Source organism: Orbicella franksi, chromosome 14 (assembly GCF_964199315.1).
Source record: "Orbicella franksi chromosome 14, jaOrbFran1.1, whole genome shotgun sequence".
In the NCBI taxonomy this organism is placed as follows: domain Eukaryota; kingdom Metazoa; phylum Cnidaria; class Anthozoa; order Scleractinia; family Merulinidae; genus Orbicella; species Orbicella franksi.
Genome location: NC_138158.1, coordinates 15,839,336 through 15,861,329, shown reverse-complemented (window position 1 = coordinate 15,861,329; position 21,994 = coordinate 15,839,336). Strand labels below are relative to the sequence as shown.

The 21,994-nt window shown below is 39.7% G+C and overlaps 1 protein-coding gene and 1 non-coding gene across 2 annotated transcripts in view; one reads left to right on the top strand and one right to left on the bottom strand.

The window, feature by feature from the left end:
- Window positions 1-172: 172 nt before the first annotated feature.
- The window catches only part of LOC145467314 (phospholipid-transporting ATPase ABCA1-like), a 42,418-nt gene continuing 20,596 nt past the window's right edge, over window positions 173-21,994 (top strand). The window contains exons 1-19 of the mRNA XM_081450854.1: window positions 173-409; window positions 503-607; window positions 6,650-6,749; window positions 7,441-7,576; window positions 8,096-8,268; window positions 9,208-9,329; window positions 10,289-10,456; window positions 10,856-10,954; window positions 11,177-11,281; window positions 12,024-12,092; window positions 13,223-13,625; window positions 13,930-14,064; window positions 14,751-14,926; window positions 15,560-15,688; window positions 16,498-16,771; window positions 18,331-18,442; window positions 19,122-19,298; window positions 20,151-20,274; window positions 21,269-21,589. Of these exons, the coding sequence (XP_081306980.1) occupies window positions 542-607; window positions 6,650-6,749; window positions 7,441-7,576; window positions 8,096-8,268; window positions 9,208-9,329; window positions 10,289-10,456; window positions 10,856-10,954; window positions 11,177-11,281; window positions 12,024-12,092; window positions 13,223-13,625; window positions 13,930-14,064; window positions 14,751-14,926; window positions 15,560-15,688; window positions 16,498-16,771; window positions 18,331-18,442; window positions 19,122-19,298; window positions 20,151-20,274; window positions 21,269-21,589 (2,889 nt within the window). The 5' untranslated portion in view covers window positions 173-409; window positions 503-541. The remainder of the gene's footprint in view (window positions 410-502; window positions 608-6,649; window positions 6,750-7,440; window positions 7,577-8,095; window positions 8,269-9,207; window positions 9,330-10,288; window positions 10,457-10,855; window positions 10,955-11,176; window positions 11,282-12,023; window positions 12,093-13,222; window positions 13,626-13,929; window positions 14,065-14,750; window positions 14,927-15,559; window positions 15,689-16,497; window positions 16,772-18,330; window positions 18,443-19,121; window positions 19,299-20,150; window positions 20,275-21,268; window positions 21,590-21,994) is intronic.
- On the bottom strand, window positions 15,431-15,510 carry Trnas-uga (transfer RNA serine (anticodon UGA)). Its single transcript has one exon. It is a non-coding gene; the product is annotated as a tRNA-Ser (tRNA).

Below are 21,994 nucleotides of genomic sequence, written 5' to 3'. Positions count from 1 at the left end.
TAAAGGCAAACATTATCCGAGCTCTGACGACTGTTTACCGAAGTTTGACGAACAATGACGTCACTGTATTTTCTCTGTTATCTCAATTCGGTTTCTCGTCGGAAAAGATGACATAGCAATTTACCCAGTCCTCTCCTCCTCCAGGTAAACAAGTACCCTGATGGAACTCTGATAAAGATCCTTGTTCGACAACAGGAAAAAAGAGTATTCTCGTTCACATCAGAGGAGAAGGCAAAAGGAAGCGCTTTCTTTCACAAGAATCGTGGTACTTTTTGGAACCTCTGCTTGAGAGAAAGAATTTTGGGCGCCTGCGGATCAAAAATCTCAAGGAAACGGCGTTCATGAGAGAGGAAATTTTAGAGCGTCGAAGAAGACTGTAACGCAAACCCGTTTACCGCTTTCTACGCCGGTGAGGAAATGTGAATTTTCAGTTTCGCTTTCGTGTCATTTCACTTTCATTTCTAGAAATTGTCAAATAACTGTGTGGTTTATCATTCCTTAGGCTGAAGGAAGCTAGAATCGCCTTCGATTCTGTTCGACTATGAAGTTCTTTGACCAACTGAAATTGCTTTTATGGAAGAACTTTACGCTTCGAAAACGACAACATGTGAGCAGACAAATTAGTTTTAAATTCATTACATGTGTAGTTTTTGTAGGTTGATGATTTAATAGCCATCTTTGGTGCATTTTCTCGGGAGAGGAAATTGTCTCGACAGCTTGCTTTAACTTTGTTTTTTTGGAGCAGCTGGCGCGGTTTGCATCCATGGGCTCATTGCACTGGTACCTGTGGCGAATTGTTCCTTGTTTTGGAAGAAAACGTCGGCGTAAAATTTCTAACAAAATTATTTATTTATTTACAAGGTAAACTGCTATTGTTGGGGGTGTAAATCGCGTTTCAAAGTCAGCTTTCAATGATATTTTAGCCTTCCGAGAAATCTAAAACTTTCGGCTTTATTTTACGTGTAATTCTCAAGTGACCCACACGTTCTGGCTCTCCATTTAGCAATGTAGCTCAAATGTAGTCTTCGCACGGAATCTGCGAGTCTAGTTATCTCTCTGCTATATATATTTACGACGTAATCGGCCATTTTCCTGATGGGAAGTTTCATTTTCTGTCAAATTCAGAACACCGAGACAAATTCCCTATTATGTACAGCGAAAATTGCATGTTTTGTACAGCACGGTGACGTAACCCTAGTGTGCTTGTGACGTGCAAAAGTGTAGGACTGACATCCAACTTTCCCACTTAATACTCCAGTGTGTTATACCATTGCTTAGAGACTAACATCGAAGATTGCTTAAGGTTAAAATGAAGGTTTCAAGTCTTTAAGTTCCGTGAATCTCTTGATAGTGTTGATTTGAGAAACATATTTTTGACGCATCACCAGCTTGCTCGGGAAATTTACATACATTAAATGAATGAACGATTTTTAAGTCCACGGTGAAAATTCAGACTGAAAGTTTTAGTGAGTCCCATGCATTCGCTAAAGAAATTTAAAGGAAAATTTCAGTTTTATATTAAGCTTTCAATTTGTATCTTTCTGATAGTCTAGGGATTATCAAATGTTTCTATAACACCTCAGTTGTTTAATGTTGTTTCTTCAAATTAATTGCTAAATTTTTGTTACTTTCTATAATTTCGATCAGAGGTAGTTAATATTGCCACTTCCGCTTAAGAAAAAAATTTCTCTTTTGATATTTCATTCAAAGATGTTTTGAGCATAAGTCATCTACGTGTATATAATATCGATGGCATATGTGTTTGGTATCTGATAATTTGTATACAGTCATGTTCAGTGTATTGTCTCACACGCTGTTATAACAAGTTTGGAGTGATAAAATTTGTCAAGGATCCTTGATCTGTTTAGAAAGACAGCTCCTCTGTGGGATAAATATGTTAAATTGCAACAGAATGGTTCTGAATGTTTGTGTTTCCGTGAATTTTTCTTGAGACTTTTGTTGTACATATGTTCTTTTTTATTATCCAGCTGCTTTAAAGGATTTGATATGTTCGTTCTCATTTCTACATGCAATATAATTTTATTAATAGAAAGCCTGATTGGAAATTATATGTGTAAGTCTGTATTAAATCAATCGCAAAATTAAAATGAACTTAAATATTAATGCAAGTTTCTTGTAGGAATTATGGCTTAATTACGATTTGCAAGCTGAGCTCTGATAGGTGCACATGGAGATTGTGCCAGTTAACGTAAGGATTGACATTAAGAATGTAAAACTAGAAAACACCTTGTAAAAGCGCACACTTAAAGGGACATTGTCATGATATATTTGCTTAGAACTGTTATAAATTCACAAAATGGTCCCTAAATTTATGTTATAAGAACTTAATTAGTTCTAACTAAATGATTAAAAGCAATTTCTAGAAGGAAGTCCACACTGCAACAACATTTTTGCAAAATTTCACCGATTTTTGAGCCAAACTTGAACCTTTGAAAAACTGACATCCTGATACTTTTTCAAAAATCCAGATCGCAATCTGTTTCCATCCTCGCCATCGTTAGCCATCCTCACTTCTTAAGTTTTCAAGTTCTGCTCTACAAAATAAAGCCATTATTGCTCAACTTCCGGTGATCAATATTTGTTTTTGAGATTTCCAAAATCATGCTGAAAATGGTGACAGTACCCCTTTAAGCTGTTTTCCTGTTGCTCTATGGCAACACAGAACTTTTAAACCTAGTGCAAGCTGTCGAGGCCATTAAAAGATAATTTACATTTTCATAATCACAGTCAATTGACAATTTTCCTTCCTTTTGCTCACAATATTTTTTTGAAAAGAAATAAAAAAAAAATCAGTTTTCTTTATGTTCCTATTGCACTACTGATAATTTTATTTAGGAGAACTCAAAACATGTGGTGCAGTGTACACATTTCTTGTTCTCCCAAACTTCCACTCGTTCTTTGACCCAATAAAAACATAGAAAACAGAAATTAAAATGGGCTTTTTAACAAGCAAGAATTCCCAATTACACAATATTACAAAATTAAGTTGTTTTAATTTATGACTAGTAGGCAGCTATTTATTCTGTAAAATTAGTAACCCAGTTAATGAGGTGTATAAAAAATTCATATCTTATTAGTCCTACTGTATGGTGTGGTTTGTTATTTTCAGTTGCAACAATTTCTTTGTTTTTGGATGGGCTTCTTTTGTTCATGATGGCAGTTTCTGATCTCCTAATTGACGTACAGTACCGCCTGAGACTATGGACCCATCAGGTTGCGGTAAAACCTCGTCTTTGCCGCGTGCTCCCACCTCGCGTCCACCGCGGGTGAAAATATGGAGCACCGCGGTAAAGACGAGTGCGACCCCAATTGAAAAAATACCACGGCAGTAATGTATGTGTATCGAGTAGAGTGGCATTTTTTCATCAACGTTGCTTGTAAACTCCATCATAATCCGGAATCAAGAAACACGCTCGATGGAAAGTCGAACGGTTAACATGTAAATGCCTATCCTCTAGTTTGTTTTCGCTCTTTCGAAATGTACATGTGCTGACTATTAGTAAGCGCTTTTACGAACTTTGACCACGCTATTCGTTGCCGTTTTAATAGGGTTCGCAGGGTTTTTGGAGGTCACTTGATTAGAGCGGCAACTGGATGGAGCGGTCTACTACTGCCGAACTCAACAACGCGTTAATCCGCAATATGCGGCTAAACTCGCTAAACGTTACCAGTTTCAGGTAAAATGTAACTGTTCGTCATCTAGTTCGTTTTTTTTTTTTTAATTTTAAAATCGATGCATGGAAAGTAGTAACACAACTTCGTGATTTAGTATTGGAAACAACAGAAGTCAGGAATCAGTGGAAATCAAACATGAAGCATCTTCTGATTTCCGCGAAAGGTCACGTGAAATGTTAAAGAAAATCTACCAGCCTAAATTGGTGAAAGGTTTCGATTCTCCTTTTGATCAAGTGTATAAAGGCGAATAATTTATTTCCCTGTAGGAATCTTTGCCTAAAGGAAGATTACATGTGTTGAATGCCGTCAGGAATAAAGAACAGTCGCCGCTCGAAAAAACACTTATTAATAAATTCTTTGTCGGAATCAGTGGAAATCAAACCGGTATGATTCTAACATTTGGAGATACAGATGAACGAAGCGGGAGAAACTACGTACACACTGAAACTCTTTGAAAGGTAAAAGATAAAAAAGAAAACAGTTGATACCAAAAAAATGCGTAGATTACTATACTATAACCCTTCCAAAAAACCGTGGAATTCAATATGAAAATAGCGGCATGTCTTTTGTCGGCAAAGCAACTTTTGAGCTTTTTCCAACATTTTGATCAGAATTGTAACAAGCCAAATAACAAGCCTTATCGCGACCACCTATTAAGGTTGTTACTTTCCTGCTGAGCTCTCAATGAAGACAGTGGCCGAAATACATCTTATAAGATATCGCATTTGCTTTAAAGCCAAAAGCTGTTTTGACCATTGTTTATCCACCGTCTCGTTCGCGATAAACTCAGCGGCAAGTATACCGTGGGACCAGGCGAATTTCATTGGTTGCCACAAAGTAATTTGACGAATTACAAAGCGGCTAATTGATCGACCGATAGGCTTTCGAATTGCAAAACACTCACGAGTTTATGAATGGCACACTTTGAAATTTAGTCTAAAGAGAGCTAAGATTCTTAATTTTACACACTCCGAAGTGCAGACCATGTTCAAATCAAAAGACTTTGTTTGACGATGTAGTTTCACGTATGTTTTGATCACATGTCACCGACGCAGTCAAGCAAAACGAGCTGAGCGATAAATGTCGGTTTGGTTTTACGATCCGTTCTTGCTTTCATTTTGTGCTATTAAAGTTATGTTACGTTTGGAGGGCTGTTATTAAATAGGTAGATGTAAAAAAGCCGATGAAGATTTCTCTTACTCATGGTTTGGTCTCCTGAGAAAATGTTTGAACTTGAAGAGGGTTCCACGAACATTACAGTTAATTTACATCTCGATCGGCTGCAAGGAACCAAAGACAAACTTGGACCAGAAAAACTCGGATCGCTGATTCGATGACAGCTATACAAGAAGGCATAAACAGCAATTGCCGTTTTTATTTACTAGTAAATCAGCGATCGGAGTTGACCCGATTTTGTAACTGCCCGCTACAAAGCGCAGCGCATATAAACAGAGAAGTACGCATGGTATTATGACAACAAAATAAATCGGAATTGAAGTTAAATGTATTGCCCCGGTATCTTCTCATCCAAGTGAATTTCAGAGCCATTCCGGCCTTGAGCATTTAGTCGTTTCCCGGTCGTTTGCATGATGCGTGGACATGAAATAGCGAACACATCGTCGCTCTGTCGCGTTCTTCTCGGCAAAATGGAATGCTTTTAAAACACAGCGTTTGAGAACTGAGACACTATATTTTACCAAGTTACAGATATTTTTGGTGTAGTTCACACAATGCAGCTACCAAATGTTTTTTTGTGTTATCAATCTTGTAACTGACATGAATGATCGGCTTTGTCAAATGCTTCTTTGGGATGAAACGGCGGAGATTCAAGAGTGAGCATTCAAGCACGCTTTGTCGCGAAGAAACAGAAACAAATTGCTATCCAAACCTCACGCGTCTTCTTTACCGAGGTAATACCTCGTCCAAACGTTGCCGCGGCAGGACGAATGCTGTCCTCGGCTTTACCTAGTAAAGACGAGGTCGAGTGCGGGAATATCGCGTCAATGACGCGTGGAGGCCCCGCGGCGAGAACGCGGGAAATGGGTTGATATTTTCAGGCGGTACTGTAAATGCATCGAAAAAGAAAATATAATTTTAATTTAATTCAGTGATCTTGTAGGTAATTGATGTAAAGAATTGAATTAGCAACTGTGCCATTGTTAGTGTGTACTAGTACCATAAAATACCATCATTTTATCCTTGCAACTGAGAATTTCCGTTGTTTATACATGTAGACCCTTCTTTTCTGGCAACAACAAAATACCAGGGTCATAAGCCCCTCCCCCTCTAGCAGAATACATGTAAGCCCTTCACCACTTATCTCCTGCATACAAACTTAATAAGATCCCCTGAGCAGTTAAAAATAAATATTAAATACATTTATTCAGGCAGTGGATGAGTTTGCAAGCTCTTGTGCAGTACAGATCTATTTAAAATTTATTGAATTTTGGCAATTTTATGCTAATGATAAGATTACTAGATAATTTTGCTTTACAGGAGTCTTGTTGTTCAGTTTCACGTACATCACACACTCACACATTTCAGTCCAATGTCCAATAAATCTGTTTAGTCATCACTTACATATTAGGGAGGCTCGGTGGCCTCATGGCTAGTGCGCTCGTCTCCGGATTGAGCAGTCCGGGTTCGAGCCCTGGCCGGGGACATTGTGTTGTCTTCTGGGCAAAACACTTTACTCTCATGAACCCTGCCTCTCTCCACCCAGGTGTGGAAAGTTGGGCACTGGTCAATGAACTTAATCCTGGGGGGTAACCCTGCGATAGACTAGCATCCCATTCAGGGGGGGGGGGGGGGAGTAAAAATGCTAGGTCACTTCATGCTGCAGAAACTGGGATAAGCTCCACACTGATGGGACCACTTGGCTTGTATGCAGACTTTACCTACCTACCACTGACTTATTATGCTGGTGCACTAACTGGCTCTTTTTTTATTTCAGCTAAGAAATGTTGTGGAAATAGTGTGGCCATTAGTTCTTTTCATAATTCTGGTTGCTGTACGAAATCGTCAAAATTATGGTGCTACAAATATTCCTGCCAGTAAGTAGAAAACTTGAGCCTGCTTAATTTGAATGAAAATTCATGACATTGTCATGCATTTTTTAAAAAAAATAATTATGTTTACATTAGGATGTTTGCACCCAAAATGTTCCCACACAGAGTTTTTTTTTTTTTAAAAATGCCATGCAGTAAGATAAAGATGAACTTAACTTTCCTACAAAGAAAAAATAGGGGATGGGGGTGTTTACTGTTCTTGTTTTGAAGACCATGTATTTTTATTTTTTTTATTTTAAGATGATCTTAGCTTACCGCCACAGTATTGATCAGCAATAATAGAAGCTGCATTTTAGTGAAATTTATATGGAGATCAGGAAACACATGCTCGATTTAACACAACTAAGTCTGTTAGGAGATGTTGTTCCTTGAGTTAGAATTAAGGCCTTGAGAAAGAATTATGTATTAATAATGTACATTAACCTTGTCATATTGCATGTAGTCTGTCCCATCTACATTCAAAAATAGGAAAAAAAAGAGGGGGTCTCAGATTAAACTACAGGTGAAATTAATGCAACCAGTATCAAGCCCTATGTACTTGCTTATACTCCTTTAGCTTGCGCTTTCAAGAGGTATGACGCGGCATGTTGTTACATGAATTATGTTGCACAGCAAAGATTCGTAGAAACAATGGGACCAAACATCCTCACTTGTTTTTTTTTCTGTATTTTTTTAGGTATATATCGGCCACGTGCCCTCCCATCTGCTGGGCTTTTTCCATTTGCAAGGTCTTTTTTGTGCGACTTCAAAAGCACAAAGACAAATGATCCCAGTGAGATACTGAATGGATTGCCAGATCTAAGGAGTTCCAGGTACATTGTTCATACCACAAGGCTCAGAACATTGTTCCAATATTGCACTAAACAGTCGTATCTGTCAACATTCCTACATGCTAAAACGTGTTCTGTGTTATCTGGCAATATTAGCTTTTTAATAAGTACTGATGTTTGCAGTACTTATTAAAAAGCATATGGTAGCCGAAGCCAAATTGAATAGTGAAGAACATTAAACCAAAGAAAAGTTCATTTGTTTGTTCCTTATGGAGGAAAATAACTAGTTGGGGGAGAAAATTCAGTTGGTCTTTCCATCTGTCCATCTGCAAGTTACACTGTCAGTATGTTAGTTACTCAGTCAGGCAGTCAGGCGGTCGGTCGGTCGGTCAGTCTGGACCCCATCCATTCACCCATCCGTCTGTGCATCTGTATAATTTTAACTTATCTAGATCTTAATATAGCCAGGTATTATCAGGTAGATTAAACAGTCAATGTACACATGTATCAAACTGTTGGTTATTTAAAGTTTTAACACTGCTTTTTTAATTTAATCTACAGTTTAAGTAGACTATTTGAAGATGCCCTCCCTCTTTTAACAAACACCAGCCTCCAGGAACGGCTTTTAAGAATCAATGAAGATTACGGAAGGTTCACGGCAGATTCAAAACTTTGGAATGATTTGATGAATAATTCTTCGAGGCCAGTGCAGTGGAATGGATATAACTTATCAGGTACATTTTCAGAGATTTGTCGTAAGAGATTATCTAATTTGCCAAGTCTTGATTAAATTACTGTAATGTACATTTTGCTATCATCATCATCTTCATTGTCGTTGTCGTCGTTGTCGCCGTCATCATCATCATCATCATTATTGCTCCTCACTCCAGTAGGTACATCAGACTGCCATGCTGATCAGTTTGCTCTTCTGATAAGTAATAATTATGATTAATTCCGGAGACAACACTTAAGTCTGGCATTATATTACACCACAATGACTCCTACAAAAAAGGGTCTCCTAGTAGTCCACTGTGTGGATGACTTGGTTGTTCTCATAGGTGTGGTTTTCCGTTGGCTGAGGAACGAAAGAAGGGGAAAACGTTTTTCTCACACACAGCTGGGAGTCTGGGTACATGTGTGTGGGGGTTTTCAGGTCACGTGGCTTGTGTAAGGTTTCAGTTTTTGTTTTGCCATCCGCCATTGCCTGACATGCCTTCACACCCATGAAGTACTGGCAGAATGTGTTAAGTTGAGGTGAAATTATTCTCTAGACATTTTTTTGTGTCATTGTAAGACAAGTATGTTCTTATGTTAGTAAAGGTCAGGCTGTGTGGTTCGGCTTGGCATGGCTCCCAGCAGTGTGTGAGAAAATAGGTGTTGGGATCCAGGTCCTTCCTTTTAGCCAGTAAAACAATTACAGTCTGTGTATGTTGTGCATGTTTGTATCCATGCAAAGATACATCTAATCACATACAGTATAAGAGTTTAAATGGGTGTCGGCAGATTGTAGCCAAGGGGTAACCAGACCCAGTGCAACAAGTAACCTGCAATGACTAGCCTTTGCTCCAGGGGAGGAAGGTTTATACCAGTTGGAGTAGTGTCATGATCATACACACAAAGCATTACATGTAAATGATTAAATTAATATAATGTTATTTTTGTTATTTTTGCAGCTGTCCCTTTGGATAAGTTGTTGAAGGATCCTGCTCAGTTTCAGGAATTTCTGTACAAGACCACAAAGCTTAGCCCTAGGGTTGTAGCTGAGCTTTTTAACAGCACAGTGAATGTACAAAAGGTGGGTACAGATACATGTACATATGTATGTTACTGTAAAGGTTCTCTTCACATGCTTGCTATGAAGGCCTTATCTACACAGTCATGGGGGTCTGCGGTAGGTGTCTGCACAGCCAATAAGATTTTCAGAATTTTTGCCAATAGACAGTGGATAATTTGCTAAACCTGATAGAAAATTACATTCAATCAATTGCCTTGCTTAACTATGCATGGATCTCTTTGTGCAGAATTTCCAGGGTGGGGGGACTCCCATGTGAAAAGGTTCAGGATGCTCATCAGAAAATTTGAATTAAACCTCTAAAGGAGGCCATTGTGGGCATAGCTCAGGCTTTACTTGACCCCTAAAAGATATCACTTAAACAGGGCTTCTGATAGGTTGCGGAAAAAAGTCAAATTTCGCGGGATTTTCAGAGACAAATTCGCGGGAAAAAAAATGGCAGACAGTTTTTCACAACATTACTTAAAAAACGCCTCCAGGTAGTTTTGGGATGTTGTTTATTCGTTGCAGTGATGAAGTCTCACAATAAATTTGCAAGCTTATGGCTTGTAAACAGCCCCAACAGCCAAGATAAATCTCAAATATGTTGTGCAAAAATGTATTTGGTAAGATTTCTTGCGACTTTCGCAGTATTTTGCGTGTTTTTGTGAAGTTTGTGGGATTTTGCGGACTTGCTTGAAATTCGTGACTCCGCAGCTGCGTAAAATTTCAGAAGCCCTGCTTTAAACAGAATTGACTCGATTACCAACTGCTGTTCAGGAAAGGAGCCCACACTGGTAGAACGGAGAGCTAACCTTAAACATGCTTACCTGTCAGTGAGTGATATTCAGGCTAACCAGAGTACTATATACTGAGGCCTATGAATTAATGTAGTCAGCAGTCTGCAGTCTGCAAGTGGCACACACTGAGTGTATAACATGTTTGAACATAGCCATTTAGCTCTAGTTGATTCTCTTTGGCAGATTGCAGGATTAGTTGAGCCATATCGGAGTTTATCACAAGAATCATTGTCCTGGTTTCCAAGAAATCCACTGGAAATAGGAAATCTACCACTACTATCATCAAGCAACAATCAACAAGTGAATTTGTTCTGGAGTTTGCTTCTGATGAGAATAGCAAGCACAATCCAGGTATATGTCTTAATGAGTTGAGAAAAATATAATTTGTGGAATGTTTAGAACAAATGGTCAAGTTAGTAAATAGTAAGTTACTTAGAACTGATATTACTGGAAAGAAAATACAAAACTTCGAAAAGAACAGTCAACATTTGCAGGTCACTGTGATTCTGCTGTACTGTGACATATCTTTCAGGTGCACATGATTACATATCATCTTGAAATTTGGTACCAAGCTTTATGTTAGCAAGTCGTGCATTTAACTTTTTTGTTGTTTTGATGTAGGTATTCCATACCTGTTCATATTATTTTGCTACTTTTTGAAGTTGTTCATGACAAAATTATTAATAGACTAAGTTATTTTCTTGAATTAATATAATTATTCCTTTTGTTAACAATGTTATTGAATTAAAGTCACAAGGAACAATTAGTGGCAGTGAAGTGAAGTTTATCATCTGTGATTCTCGATCACCTGTCAATCTTCAAGAAATCCTCAATGGCCCTGGAAATGTGGTATGTAACCCAGAAGACTCCTATTTATATAAAAAAGGTTTTGTTGTTTGCAGTAAGTCAATTATATGAAGTTACTCAGCATTTTACAGTTGTACAGCAACCTCAGTCATACAACATTCATGTCTACCACATTCAACATTACTACCAGTGCCAACATCACCCAGATGAGTGACGACATGTAAGGAACTAATCGCCCTTCTTGTACCTATTTGAACATTGCAGACTGAGGTGAAGACAGCTTTGTGTAAGCTAAATGATACTGTGCTTGGTGAACTTGGAAAGGAACTTCAAACTCAGATTAAGTGGCCAAACATCACTGACTACCAGGTAACACATATCCCCTCCCTCCCTCCCTCCCCCAGCATAATTATATTTTAAATCATGACATAAGACTTTTAAATCTGTTTTTTTTTTCATGCACATGATTGGTGTTACAGTAGAACCGCATTAATCCGGTCACCAATTGGCTACAATAATCTTGCCGCATTAATAGTGGCTGTATTAAAGGCATTCAATCTATGAATAAGAAAATGACTGACTGAGCTTTTGTTCGAGCCAGAATAAAGTGGCTGTAATAACGAGGTGGCTGAATTTACAGGGTGACTGTAAGGCAGGGTTCCACTGTACATGTCACATGAGATGAATATCCAGGTACATGTAATGTCTACCAAAACATCTGTGGGTAGATAACTTTTGCACCAAATGGTTAAGTCATTATTTGGGACATGTATCAGTGTAAGAACACACATGCAGTACTTAGATTTTATATTTTCAAATTGAATTCAGTCTCTTGTCCATCTCCAGTTATATTGATAACTGAAGATGTACTAAAGGAATTTGTATTTTATATTTTACATATTTTACAATTCAGACTAATCATGAGCGACTTTGCTTAAGTGTGCATAGTATGATCATACTACCTAACTAAACCTGGGGATGTTGAAGAATTGAACAATGTTCTCCATGCATATATATATGAAATGTACCCCTGAAGCAAATTTGTGATTAGTAGCATCTGATTGTCAGTCATGAACAAGTAAATCATGGTTGTTGCTATGTCTCTTATCAGGGTCACCAAAGGAATTTGTCAAAGCTGCTAAGATCCTTGCAGGATGATGTCAGAAATCTGAATGAAGATGTAAGTTCTTGTTTGTTACACTTATAACGTATTGTTGTCTATTCACTCTGTAGTGAGAAAAAAACAAAATAATTTCTAATTTATTACAAGTAGGAAAACCAGATGTGTAAGGTCTCCTTTATGAGGGGGGTGAATAGGTTTTCGGATCAACAGATTTCGCCTTAAAAAGCGCACGGATTGTGGATTTTTGTGGTAAATTGAGCGGATTCGTGGATTTTGAAAACACAGTGGATCGTGGATCAGCTGTGAATTTTGGCGTGGATTCTGGAGTGTTTCTGTCTTGATGTTTGGATCTTGGATCCTACACGAAATTTGGATCATAGATCTTTCTTCAGCCTTGGTCGGCATGTTAATGAGGTCATCCAAATTATTTCAATCTTTTTTTGAATGAAGCTCATTTAAACTCAGGTGCGAGACTGTTATTGGAATTGTACCGTGTTATAGTCATCAAGCATGTTGCCTTCGCTTAACTATTTGTGCGAAATTAACAATGGCATTCACATTTACCAGCTTACCTTTGAACTTTAACACTTCTGTTTCTGGATGTGGTTGTGGTTTTGGATTTGAACAAAAATGTTGGCGGGTCGACGGATTTGGTGAAAAGAAGACACGGATCGGCGGATTTGCGGCGGATACCCCTATTCACCCCTCTCCTTTATTGATCAGACATATAATTAATGGTCTTTCATTTAGTAGCATAGCTTGATACAAGCAATATACTAAAACATGGATCTCACATAACAAAAAAGTTTACTTAAGTAAAGTTTTCAGCTTGAAGAGGTGAGTGATCATTTCAAACAAAGATGAGGCCCCATTAGAGGGGTAGGGGAGGAGCACTATTAGACTGTTCACAGTCCCCTATTTTTCCGTGAGATCGTAGATGCCGATAGTTGAGCTCAACGGGCCGCCATCTCGGTCTCTTGATGCAGGCGAAACTGGAGAGAGTAAGACTCTGTAAGAAAGGAAGGCTAAAAATGCATTTTATCAAATGAATACACATGGAGTGCAGAAAAGTTGAAATATTTTGTAAAATATCAACTGAAAACAACGTCATTCATATTATTTTACAAAACTAAGCGTCATTAACCTACTGGATAATAATAACTGAATGTTGCTTGCTTTTATTTCAGGTCCAAGCCTTACAAGCTTTCCAGCAAGTCACAGAGGACTATCTTAGTGTTATGCAAGATATGCAGGCCGGTGGTTTCCAAGCAACACTTTGTGGGAGAAAATCGAGTGGTGACGACAACGACGATCAAAACAATGGAAATGGGCGTACATCTAATGGAGTGTTGCCCGCAGCTTCTGCTGGTTTGCTGGCTGGTCTGTGCGGGTACTCGCGCTATCCAAATGGTACATTTTATAAGTCTGCAGGGTCCCACCCTCTTGACTACTATTGGAATATGACGCAGAACATGAACTTGGCCGGGGATGACAGTGAGGAAGGAAAAGATAACAAGGAGAAACATAATGATGAGAACTGCCCCAAGCTTGCTGTTGAATATTCCAAGTACAATGTCACTGGTAGACAAGGTTTGTGTCTACATGTACATGTATCACGGTAACAATACCCAATATCAACCACAGTATTTTGAGTTATTTTGGCCACGTAAACAATTACATTTAAATTGAAGGAAGCCTGAAAATAGTAGTTTACGTAGATAGAAAAACAGGAAAAACATCAAAGAAGAAACAAAAAACATAAAGGAACAAGGATGGTAACGGATGGAGAAGATTAACACGGATTACAAACGACGAAAGTCTTATCAAGATGCTCGAAACGTGACGTAGCTCCTTTGAATTCATGTACGCTTATAACTGTCTTGTTTCTTTACAGACACCTGTTCAGTTATCCATCCGCTCAGCAGGGTTGATTGTGGCTGGCCCGGGATTTCAGAAGACAAATGTGTCCAGATGGGTTGTTGTTTTGACAGTTCAGTTGACGGCGCACGCTTCTGTTTCTATAAACCCGGTAAGGTTTTGCTTTTCGAGGTCATTGGGATGTATTTACTATCGAAATTCTGCACAAAGGCCACCTAGGGGGTAGAGGAAAGAGGCCATTGTGACTGCTGTAGGGAAGCAAGGGTGTAATATGACATCTGTTTTTTTTTCGGGGGGTGCAACATTTTTGCTTTTAAAAATGCTTGTTGTAAACATATACATATATATGTAACACAATCAAAATATATCAATCAAATAGAAACCAAATAGAAATAGAGACCCAGGACGCGCGGTATGGATCATTGTTAAGACGCAGTTGAAAGACCTTAGCATTAAGCTCCAAACCACAATCCAGCCCGTATTTGTCAGTCGGAAAATTGGGCAAGACCTTCAAGAATGAATAAATACATCCCTTCCAGAAGTCGGGACTTTTCGCATGTATTAGTTTCTTGACCTTCTACAATAAGAATAGCGATTTGCAAACACCGTTCGTTAGTCGTTGATTAGCTGGCCGTTGTGGAGAGGTTATTTTGGCAGTTGGGAGTTGCTGTTTTGAAGAGGTGGCTATGGTAGAGAGCCGGATTAATATCGCAGTGAATGTCTGGACCGTTCGCCGGGACAGAAAAAAAGGGGCCGCTATAGAGAAGAGGTTGCCGTTAGTGGAGGTTCGACTGTAGTCTGAAAAAATCCTAACCAGTATTGTTGGTTTGTTTGCAGAGTATGCAGTATGTAACTGTTTCCTGGGCCAGATTGTGCGCACCGCCGGAGGTGTAACTGGAAATGCTGGTCAAGGCAGGAGGGATTCAGGATTTGTTGAACTCGCTTCGTTGTTCCTGAAAGGCAAGATTCTGTACACTCCTGACAACAATGTCACTCGCTACATTGTCAGCCAGGTGAGTCGCGCTATGCATGCTTTTAGTGCTTTTAGCTTGACGCTTTTGGGTGACAGAGCAATTGTGGTACAACAACTGACCTTACCTAGGCTTTAAAAGCCTAACCTGGAATGAATATAAATTTCCTGAGTGGTCTCCCATATATGAAGGTCGGGAATGGTCGTCGGAAAATTTGAATTAAACCCCTAAAGGAGACAATGTTGGCGTGGCTTGAGCTTTATTTGACCCTTAAAAGATATCACTTGAAATGGGATAGGCTCCATTAGCAGCCGCTGTTCAGGAAAGGAGCCCACGCTAGTAGACCAGACCCTTGAGAGTGGCAGGAATTGAGCCTAAAAACGGAAATGAGTTTACAGGAATGAGACTTAATTTGAAAGAAACAAATATATCAAATAAACATAATAGGCTTAAAACTCCCAACTGGCGGGAGGCAGACCAGTTGGCTATTTACAAGCATGACTTAGGAGTTGAATTAGGGTCTACTGAGAAACAACTCCAGCTTAGTGGTCAGAGCGGGACTTGAACCCGCGACCTCCGGACTTCAAGTCCGGCGCCCTAACCACTCGGCCACGCTGCCTCTGAACACATGTTCTTGTTGTATTCGAAGCTTTTTGTTCCTCTTCGTCTCTGTAGATCAAGAATGAGCTGTCTGGTATCACACGAATAAAAGACTTTGCATACTGGTGGGTGAATAACTCAGAAGCGAACCACAAGAGAATCACAGAATATGTTGATAACTACCTCAAGAGACCATTGCCTGAGGTATTACAACGTTGATAACTTTTTTTACATTGGTTAAATGTTTTCAAAGACTTTATCTTGCCTTTAAGAGATTGGGATGAAATAGCGTCGTATGTAGACATGGTATTGTGAGCTCCGCTCGCTGAGCAAGAAAATATTGTTGAAGGAATGGTTTCAATAGCACGGGTAGGTGTGCGTGAAGCCGACATGGACACTGTGAGTGTACAGTGAGCTGGCCGAGGAGTTCAAATATGTAAGGACCTCTTTCAACTCAGAAAGTTCTTCGGAAAGCGTCTTCAACTGGTGGAAGTTTAGCAGAAGTTGAAAAAGCTTTAGAAGCAGTCGCGTGCGGCTCGTTTTCCTATAGCCTCCTTTGTGTACGCAGACGCTCTTTGGGCTTGTCACGCAATCTGGGGGAGGAAGATTGCGTGACAAGCCCAAAGATCGTCCGCGTAGCAGGCTAGTGTTTCTACTGCATTTCTCGTTCCTCCAGTCTTTCACTTGTGTTGCCATATAACTCGACAGAAACGAGGGAATGCCCTCTACCTCATGTGACTGTGTAGTCTATCATAGTCGGAATGTTAAAGTCGATCCCCAGAGCAGTTAGTTAATCCTCAGAAAATAAGTGAACTGCTAGTTTTTCCAAAGGGGATGCCATATCTACCAGTGTCAAATAATTTGCTTTATTTTAAGCTCAATCTTAGACAAAGTGCTTTTTGTTCACAGAACGTTAACTCTCTGTGAACTTTTATTGTTATATTCTTTAATTAACTGATGTGTTGTTTACATTTAGCACTATCTCAATTTTTGGTTGTGTTCGTCTATTTTAGGGAGTCTGTGATCAAGCGGATCTCTTCTTTGATGACGCAAATCAAAGGTGGCCCGATCGAGTGCCAGAGGTATCATTTAATTCTTCCCGCAGAAATATCTCGATTCTTCCTCCTTCATTCAACACCAGTGCCTTGCTGAGTAACCTTGACTTCCTGTTTCAAACAATTCTCCGAATTTATACATGTACGGAGCACGAGTATTTTGAGGGCTACAAGGATGAGGAGTCTCTTGTGAAACGGGCCATGAACACGTCGGAGGTACCAACAATTGCAAGTAAGTAAATAGTTTTTTAATGGTCGCTTTTGACGTACCCTTTTGTCTCTATCGCGTGATAGTTGACGAGGGCGCAGCCCAAGTCAGCTATCACGCATAGAAATCGAGAGCGAATAATCTAATTGTTTTAGTATAAATCTACTAGTCGTTCAAGCTTCATCTAAATCCTCTTCACAGACACTCCGAAAACGCAAAAAAACGGCCATCATTTTGTTAACCGCACACTGCTAAGCTACTCACTATCTACAACGCATTGAAATTTTATGTTTTGGTTATCGTTGCAAAAGATCTTTCACCTTCAATCACTACAATGTAAGCGTGGCAAACGCTCAGGGTTGTCACAAGTCAGGAAATGGTCAGAGATGGAATTTTATCTTGAGTCTGTGAAAATTGATATTTTGAAGAGAAGTCTGGGAAAATTGAAATAATTTAAGGGCCCATTAACCGATTCATGCGCGCGCTCGCGCGCGTTGCTAAGGAGGTGAAATTTCACTTCCGGTCACTTACGTCAGCCTGAGCACGGAAAATAAAAGCAACTCAAAAGCTTGCAAATTCGCATACATTTTAGATGTTTTTCTTTGTGTTTCACAAAATGCAAAGCAAAAAAAGTACAAGCAAAGACAAAATAAGAGAAAGACAGAAAAACAAGAGCAATAGAAAGAGAAAAACTAACTCCGTGTGGCTTTGTGTGATCTCACCGAAGTGCGCTGGTAGTGTAAATTGCGCACGCGCTGATAGGGTGACTTCCAATAGATATCGGGCGCACTTCCGGTTTCTTTAAATGCTAAAGGAAACGCGGTTTTTCATTAAATCCAGCCTTTTTCGACGATTTTCGATTAAAGTCAACGTTGACAACATAGCTATGCATTCCTTTTTCGAAATCATGCTTTTTTCAGAAAATTACGAATTTTTCAATATTTTGAAATGCTCTCAAAATCTGACCTTTTAGAAATGAAACAAAATCGATGCATAGCGTAATGAGGATTTAAATTAAAATATTAAATCAAAGAAAAAAATCCCGAAAAAGAAATTTGCCTGAGAACCTTTGCATTTTTTCTGTATTAGTCACATGACCATGGGCGTGGCCTGATGACGTCATCACTAGTGTTACTGGTCATGAAAAAGTTGAAACACATGAAATAACTCTGAACAAACTAAAAATGAGGAGGTTAGATGAGACTGAATTTTCCTTAGCAACGGCTCAAAAAGATCGGTTAATGGGCCCTTAACACGATTGATTCAATACCATTCAAGCTGGAAGAAACTTTTGGGGTCACTGTGATCTCAACGATGACCTTCCTCGATGAAGAATGAAAATTTGTTGAAAACTTATTAGTCTTACGCCAGAAGCCGCTACTAGATCCGACATTTTGTATTTGGTCAGAGAAATTGTATTTTCATCAGGGAAAAGTCAGGGAATCTTGATAAGTAATGTCTGTGGCAATCCTGTATATACGCCGTGTTGTTTAAATTGAAATCATGATCACTATGTAACCAAATGCTGGGAAATGTTTTGAAGTTGTGCATAACTATAGATGCCTGTTTTTGTCAACACGCAGGCTTAGTATTTGAGTATTCATCGGGTGACTTGACCGACGTTCCAAAGTTTGTTAAGTACAAGATACGACAAGATGTGGATTACACCCCTCGAACTGATAGAATACGGAAGTGGTAAGCAGACATATATAAATTTATTCAAGCGTTCAGCTGTGTTGAGAAAGCTGGTCCTGTAAGTGGGAACGCGACAATGTCAAAAGGTATTATGGTAAAGGTTAAGTCTGCATACGGACCAAGTGGCTCATCAGGCCGATGCTTATCCCGGTTTCTGTAGCATGAAGCAACCAGGAGTATTTCTACTCCCCCCTGGATGGAATGTTAGTCCATCACAGGGTTACCCCCAGCATTAAATTTGATGGTACCCATTTATACACTTGGGTGGAGAGAGTCACTGTGAGAGTAAAGTGTCTTGCCTAATAACACAACACAATGTCCCCGGCCAGGGCTCGAACACGGACTGCTCGGACGGACGAGCGGACGAGCGCGCAAGCCATGAGGCCAGCGCATTTTCTAAGAGTAAGGTAAAGCTACCTATAGTTCCTTTTAGCGTTGTCGCGTGGGCCTTTTTTAGTGCTTTTTTAGCATTACCTTTCTGGAAACAGCTGTACACAAGTGTCAAAGTCGTAGAGGGAGGCAATGCTCTATGTGCACAGGTCAAAGAGCTGTACAAATTTTTTTCTTTGAGAGGGTAGAAAAATATCATCGATAAATCATAAAGTGTTTAATTAGTTTAAATTAGTCGTAGATTTGATTAGTCTCAGTCTAATAGTTAACCAACGTTGCATTTCTGCAGGTACTGGCGCCCAGGCCCTTTACACTGGTGGAGTTATCAAGGATACTTTAATTTTGGGTTCCTGTACCTTCAAGACCTTATTGACCGAGCCTTGATGAACCTTATGCTGAACGAAACCATCGCTGAGCCGGGGGTGTACATACAGGAGTTCCCTTATCCATGCTATATTGAAGACAAGTAAGTAAATTGCATATGAAAGAGAGATTTGTACACCAGAAGAATATTGTTTTCCGGCCGAGGCTGAATTTTCTTATTTTTCTGCCGATTTTAGCAAATATTTGTGTGAATATTCCTAGATTATAGCATATGATATTTCTGTTGTCGAATGTACTTTCGAATGTAGTATGAAGCGACTAAGAGTATTTCTACTCCCCCCTGGACGGGATTCCATCGCGGGGTTACACCCAGGATTAATTTCGCCGGTACCCATTTATACACGTGGGTGGAGAGAGGCACTGTGAGAGTAAAGTGTCTTACCCAACGCCTCCGGCCAGGGCTCGAACCTGGACTGCTCGATCCGGAGACGAGCGCGCCTCCCTGAAAACAAATGTCTCATGACCAACCTCAACCATGGGGCGCGGTGGCCTCTTGGTTAGTGCGCTCGTCTCCGGTTCGAGCGGTCCGGATTCGAGCCCTGGCCGGGGGCATTGTGTTGTGTTCTTGGGCAAGACACTTTACTCTCACAGTGCCTCTCTCCACCCAGGTGTATAAATGGGTACCGGCGAACTTAATGCTGGGGGTAACCCCGCGATGGACTAGTATCCCATCCAGGGGGGGGTAGAAATACCCCTAGTCGCTTCATGCTACAGAAACCGGGATAAGCTCCGGCCTGATGGGCCACTTGGCTCGCATGCAGACTTTACCTTTTTACCAAACATAATTGAATGCGCTAGAACTTTGCAGTCTGCAAAACAAAGCACAAACGCCAAATAGTTAAGCAATAGTCGTTGTCTGCGGTTCTAGTGTTGTATTTTTGTTTTGTTTCCAATATCCAATGCATCCGTTTTATTTTGCTGTAATTGTTTATAGGTTTGTGCGCTATATTGGTGGTACAATGCCGTTGTTCATGACTTTAGCCTGGATATTCAGTGTGGCAATGATTATCAGAGGCGTCGTTTACGAGAAGGAACTGAGGCTTAAAGAAGTCATGAAGGTTAGAAACAGGCTAGAGTGATCAACTATCTCGACCCTTGTAAAGGATACCACTGGAACTATTTTGGAACTAACTGAACTAAGTGGAGTGCAGTTTGGTCTGAAATCATACGCGTGATTTCAAAATCGATTTGAAAATTGCACGACACAAACTTCAATTGCCACGTTATTACATCCACTTTTAAATCGCACGACTCAATCACCTAAATACAGGATATTGGTTAGTACATACCTCTTACTAACCGAGTTCGCGGGCCGTACTGTATGTTACGGGCCGAGTTTTTTTCCCCCATCGATTTACGGCCCGAGTGTGAGGCGTGCGGCCATAAATCGATGGGGGGAAAAACGAGGATCCATAACTTACAGTACGGACCGAGGAAACGAGGTTAGTAAGATATTTATTATATCTCTACTGTGTAGTTCGGGAACGATTTCTATTCACGCGGAACGGCTTCAAATTTCTGACGCACCTCGAGAGCAAAACGAGTCAATTTGAAATCGTTTTTAGTGACTCTTAAGTCGTTAGTAGGTTTTAATACACAATTTCAGAACTAAAAGGAAGTTTTAAACTTTTACTTGCTATAAAAGTTAAGAACACTAGGCGATGAATCTCGAAACATTTCGGCAACAAACACAGCTTTAAATTTTAGCAGGCCGAAGAGTAGAATACGGCCCGCTAAATTGACCAATCACAGCGCGCGTACTAACTTAGAGACATAATAATACTTACACTACTTGCACTGTCAACACAGTTTGTAATATAATTAGATTACTTATGCTACTCACAATATTTTCACACCTTTGACATTACGCATATTTGCATTATTGCGTGATTACAATCCTTGCTATATTGAGGGGGGAAATTGCAAAATCAAGTCAGTGAACAATGTTCAATTTTCCATTACATTTTGAGCTTGGTTTGAAGTTCAGAAATATTGAGGTTCATCAATTCATCACGATGAAGAAATGATTTGTGATTTTCTTCCAATTTCTAGGTCATGGGCCTTGGTAATGCAGTGCATTGGGTTGCGTGGTTTATCAACAGCTCTGCCCTGATGGTCATCACAATCTCGTTACTTGTTGCTGTCCTGAAAGGTGGAAAGATTCTGTGGCACAGCAACCCAATCGTCATTTTCCTTTTCTTGCTTGTGTTCATGACCGCTACCATCATGCTGTGTTTCTTGATCTCTGTGTTTTTTGCGCGAGCAAACGTTGCTGCCGCTTGTGGAGGTATCTTCTTCTTTGTCACCTATCTTCCTTATGTGGTGGTTCGCTGGTATGAACAATTTATGACAACTGGACAGAAAGCAGCCGCGGTGAGTTAGAAAAAAAATGAAATGTTAGAAAAAGTGAAATGTTGAATGTTTTTCTTAGTAAAACAAAAACCAAAGTAATCACCCTAGCCAATCAGAAAGGACACACGGAATCCAATGAACCAATCAAAACTCGTAATAAAAAATGTAGCTGGTGCGAAGCGCGGAAAAATGAGTACGAGCGGGTTGCATTGGGTTTGGTTTTACATATGATTGGATGAAAAAGTGGCGCGAGTTTTTTAAGCCAATCGTTAAGCATAGTAACGCAAAACCAATTACGTTTCGACTTTCAGGTGAAAATCTCTCTACCCTAAACCAGGTAAATGTACTACACTACTTATGAGCAAGTCATGAAAAACTGGTTTCCCAAACAGAAAGCAAATGAAGTTTTATGCTTTGTTGTTCTAG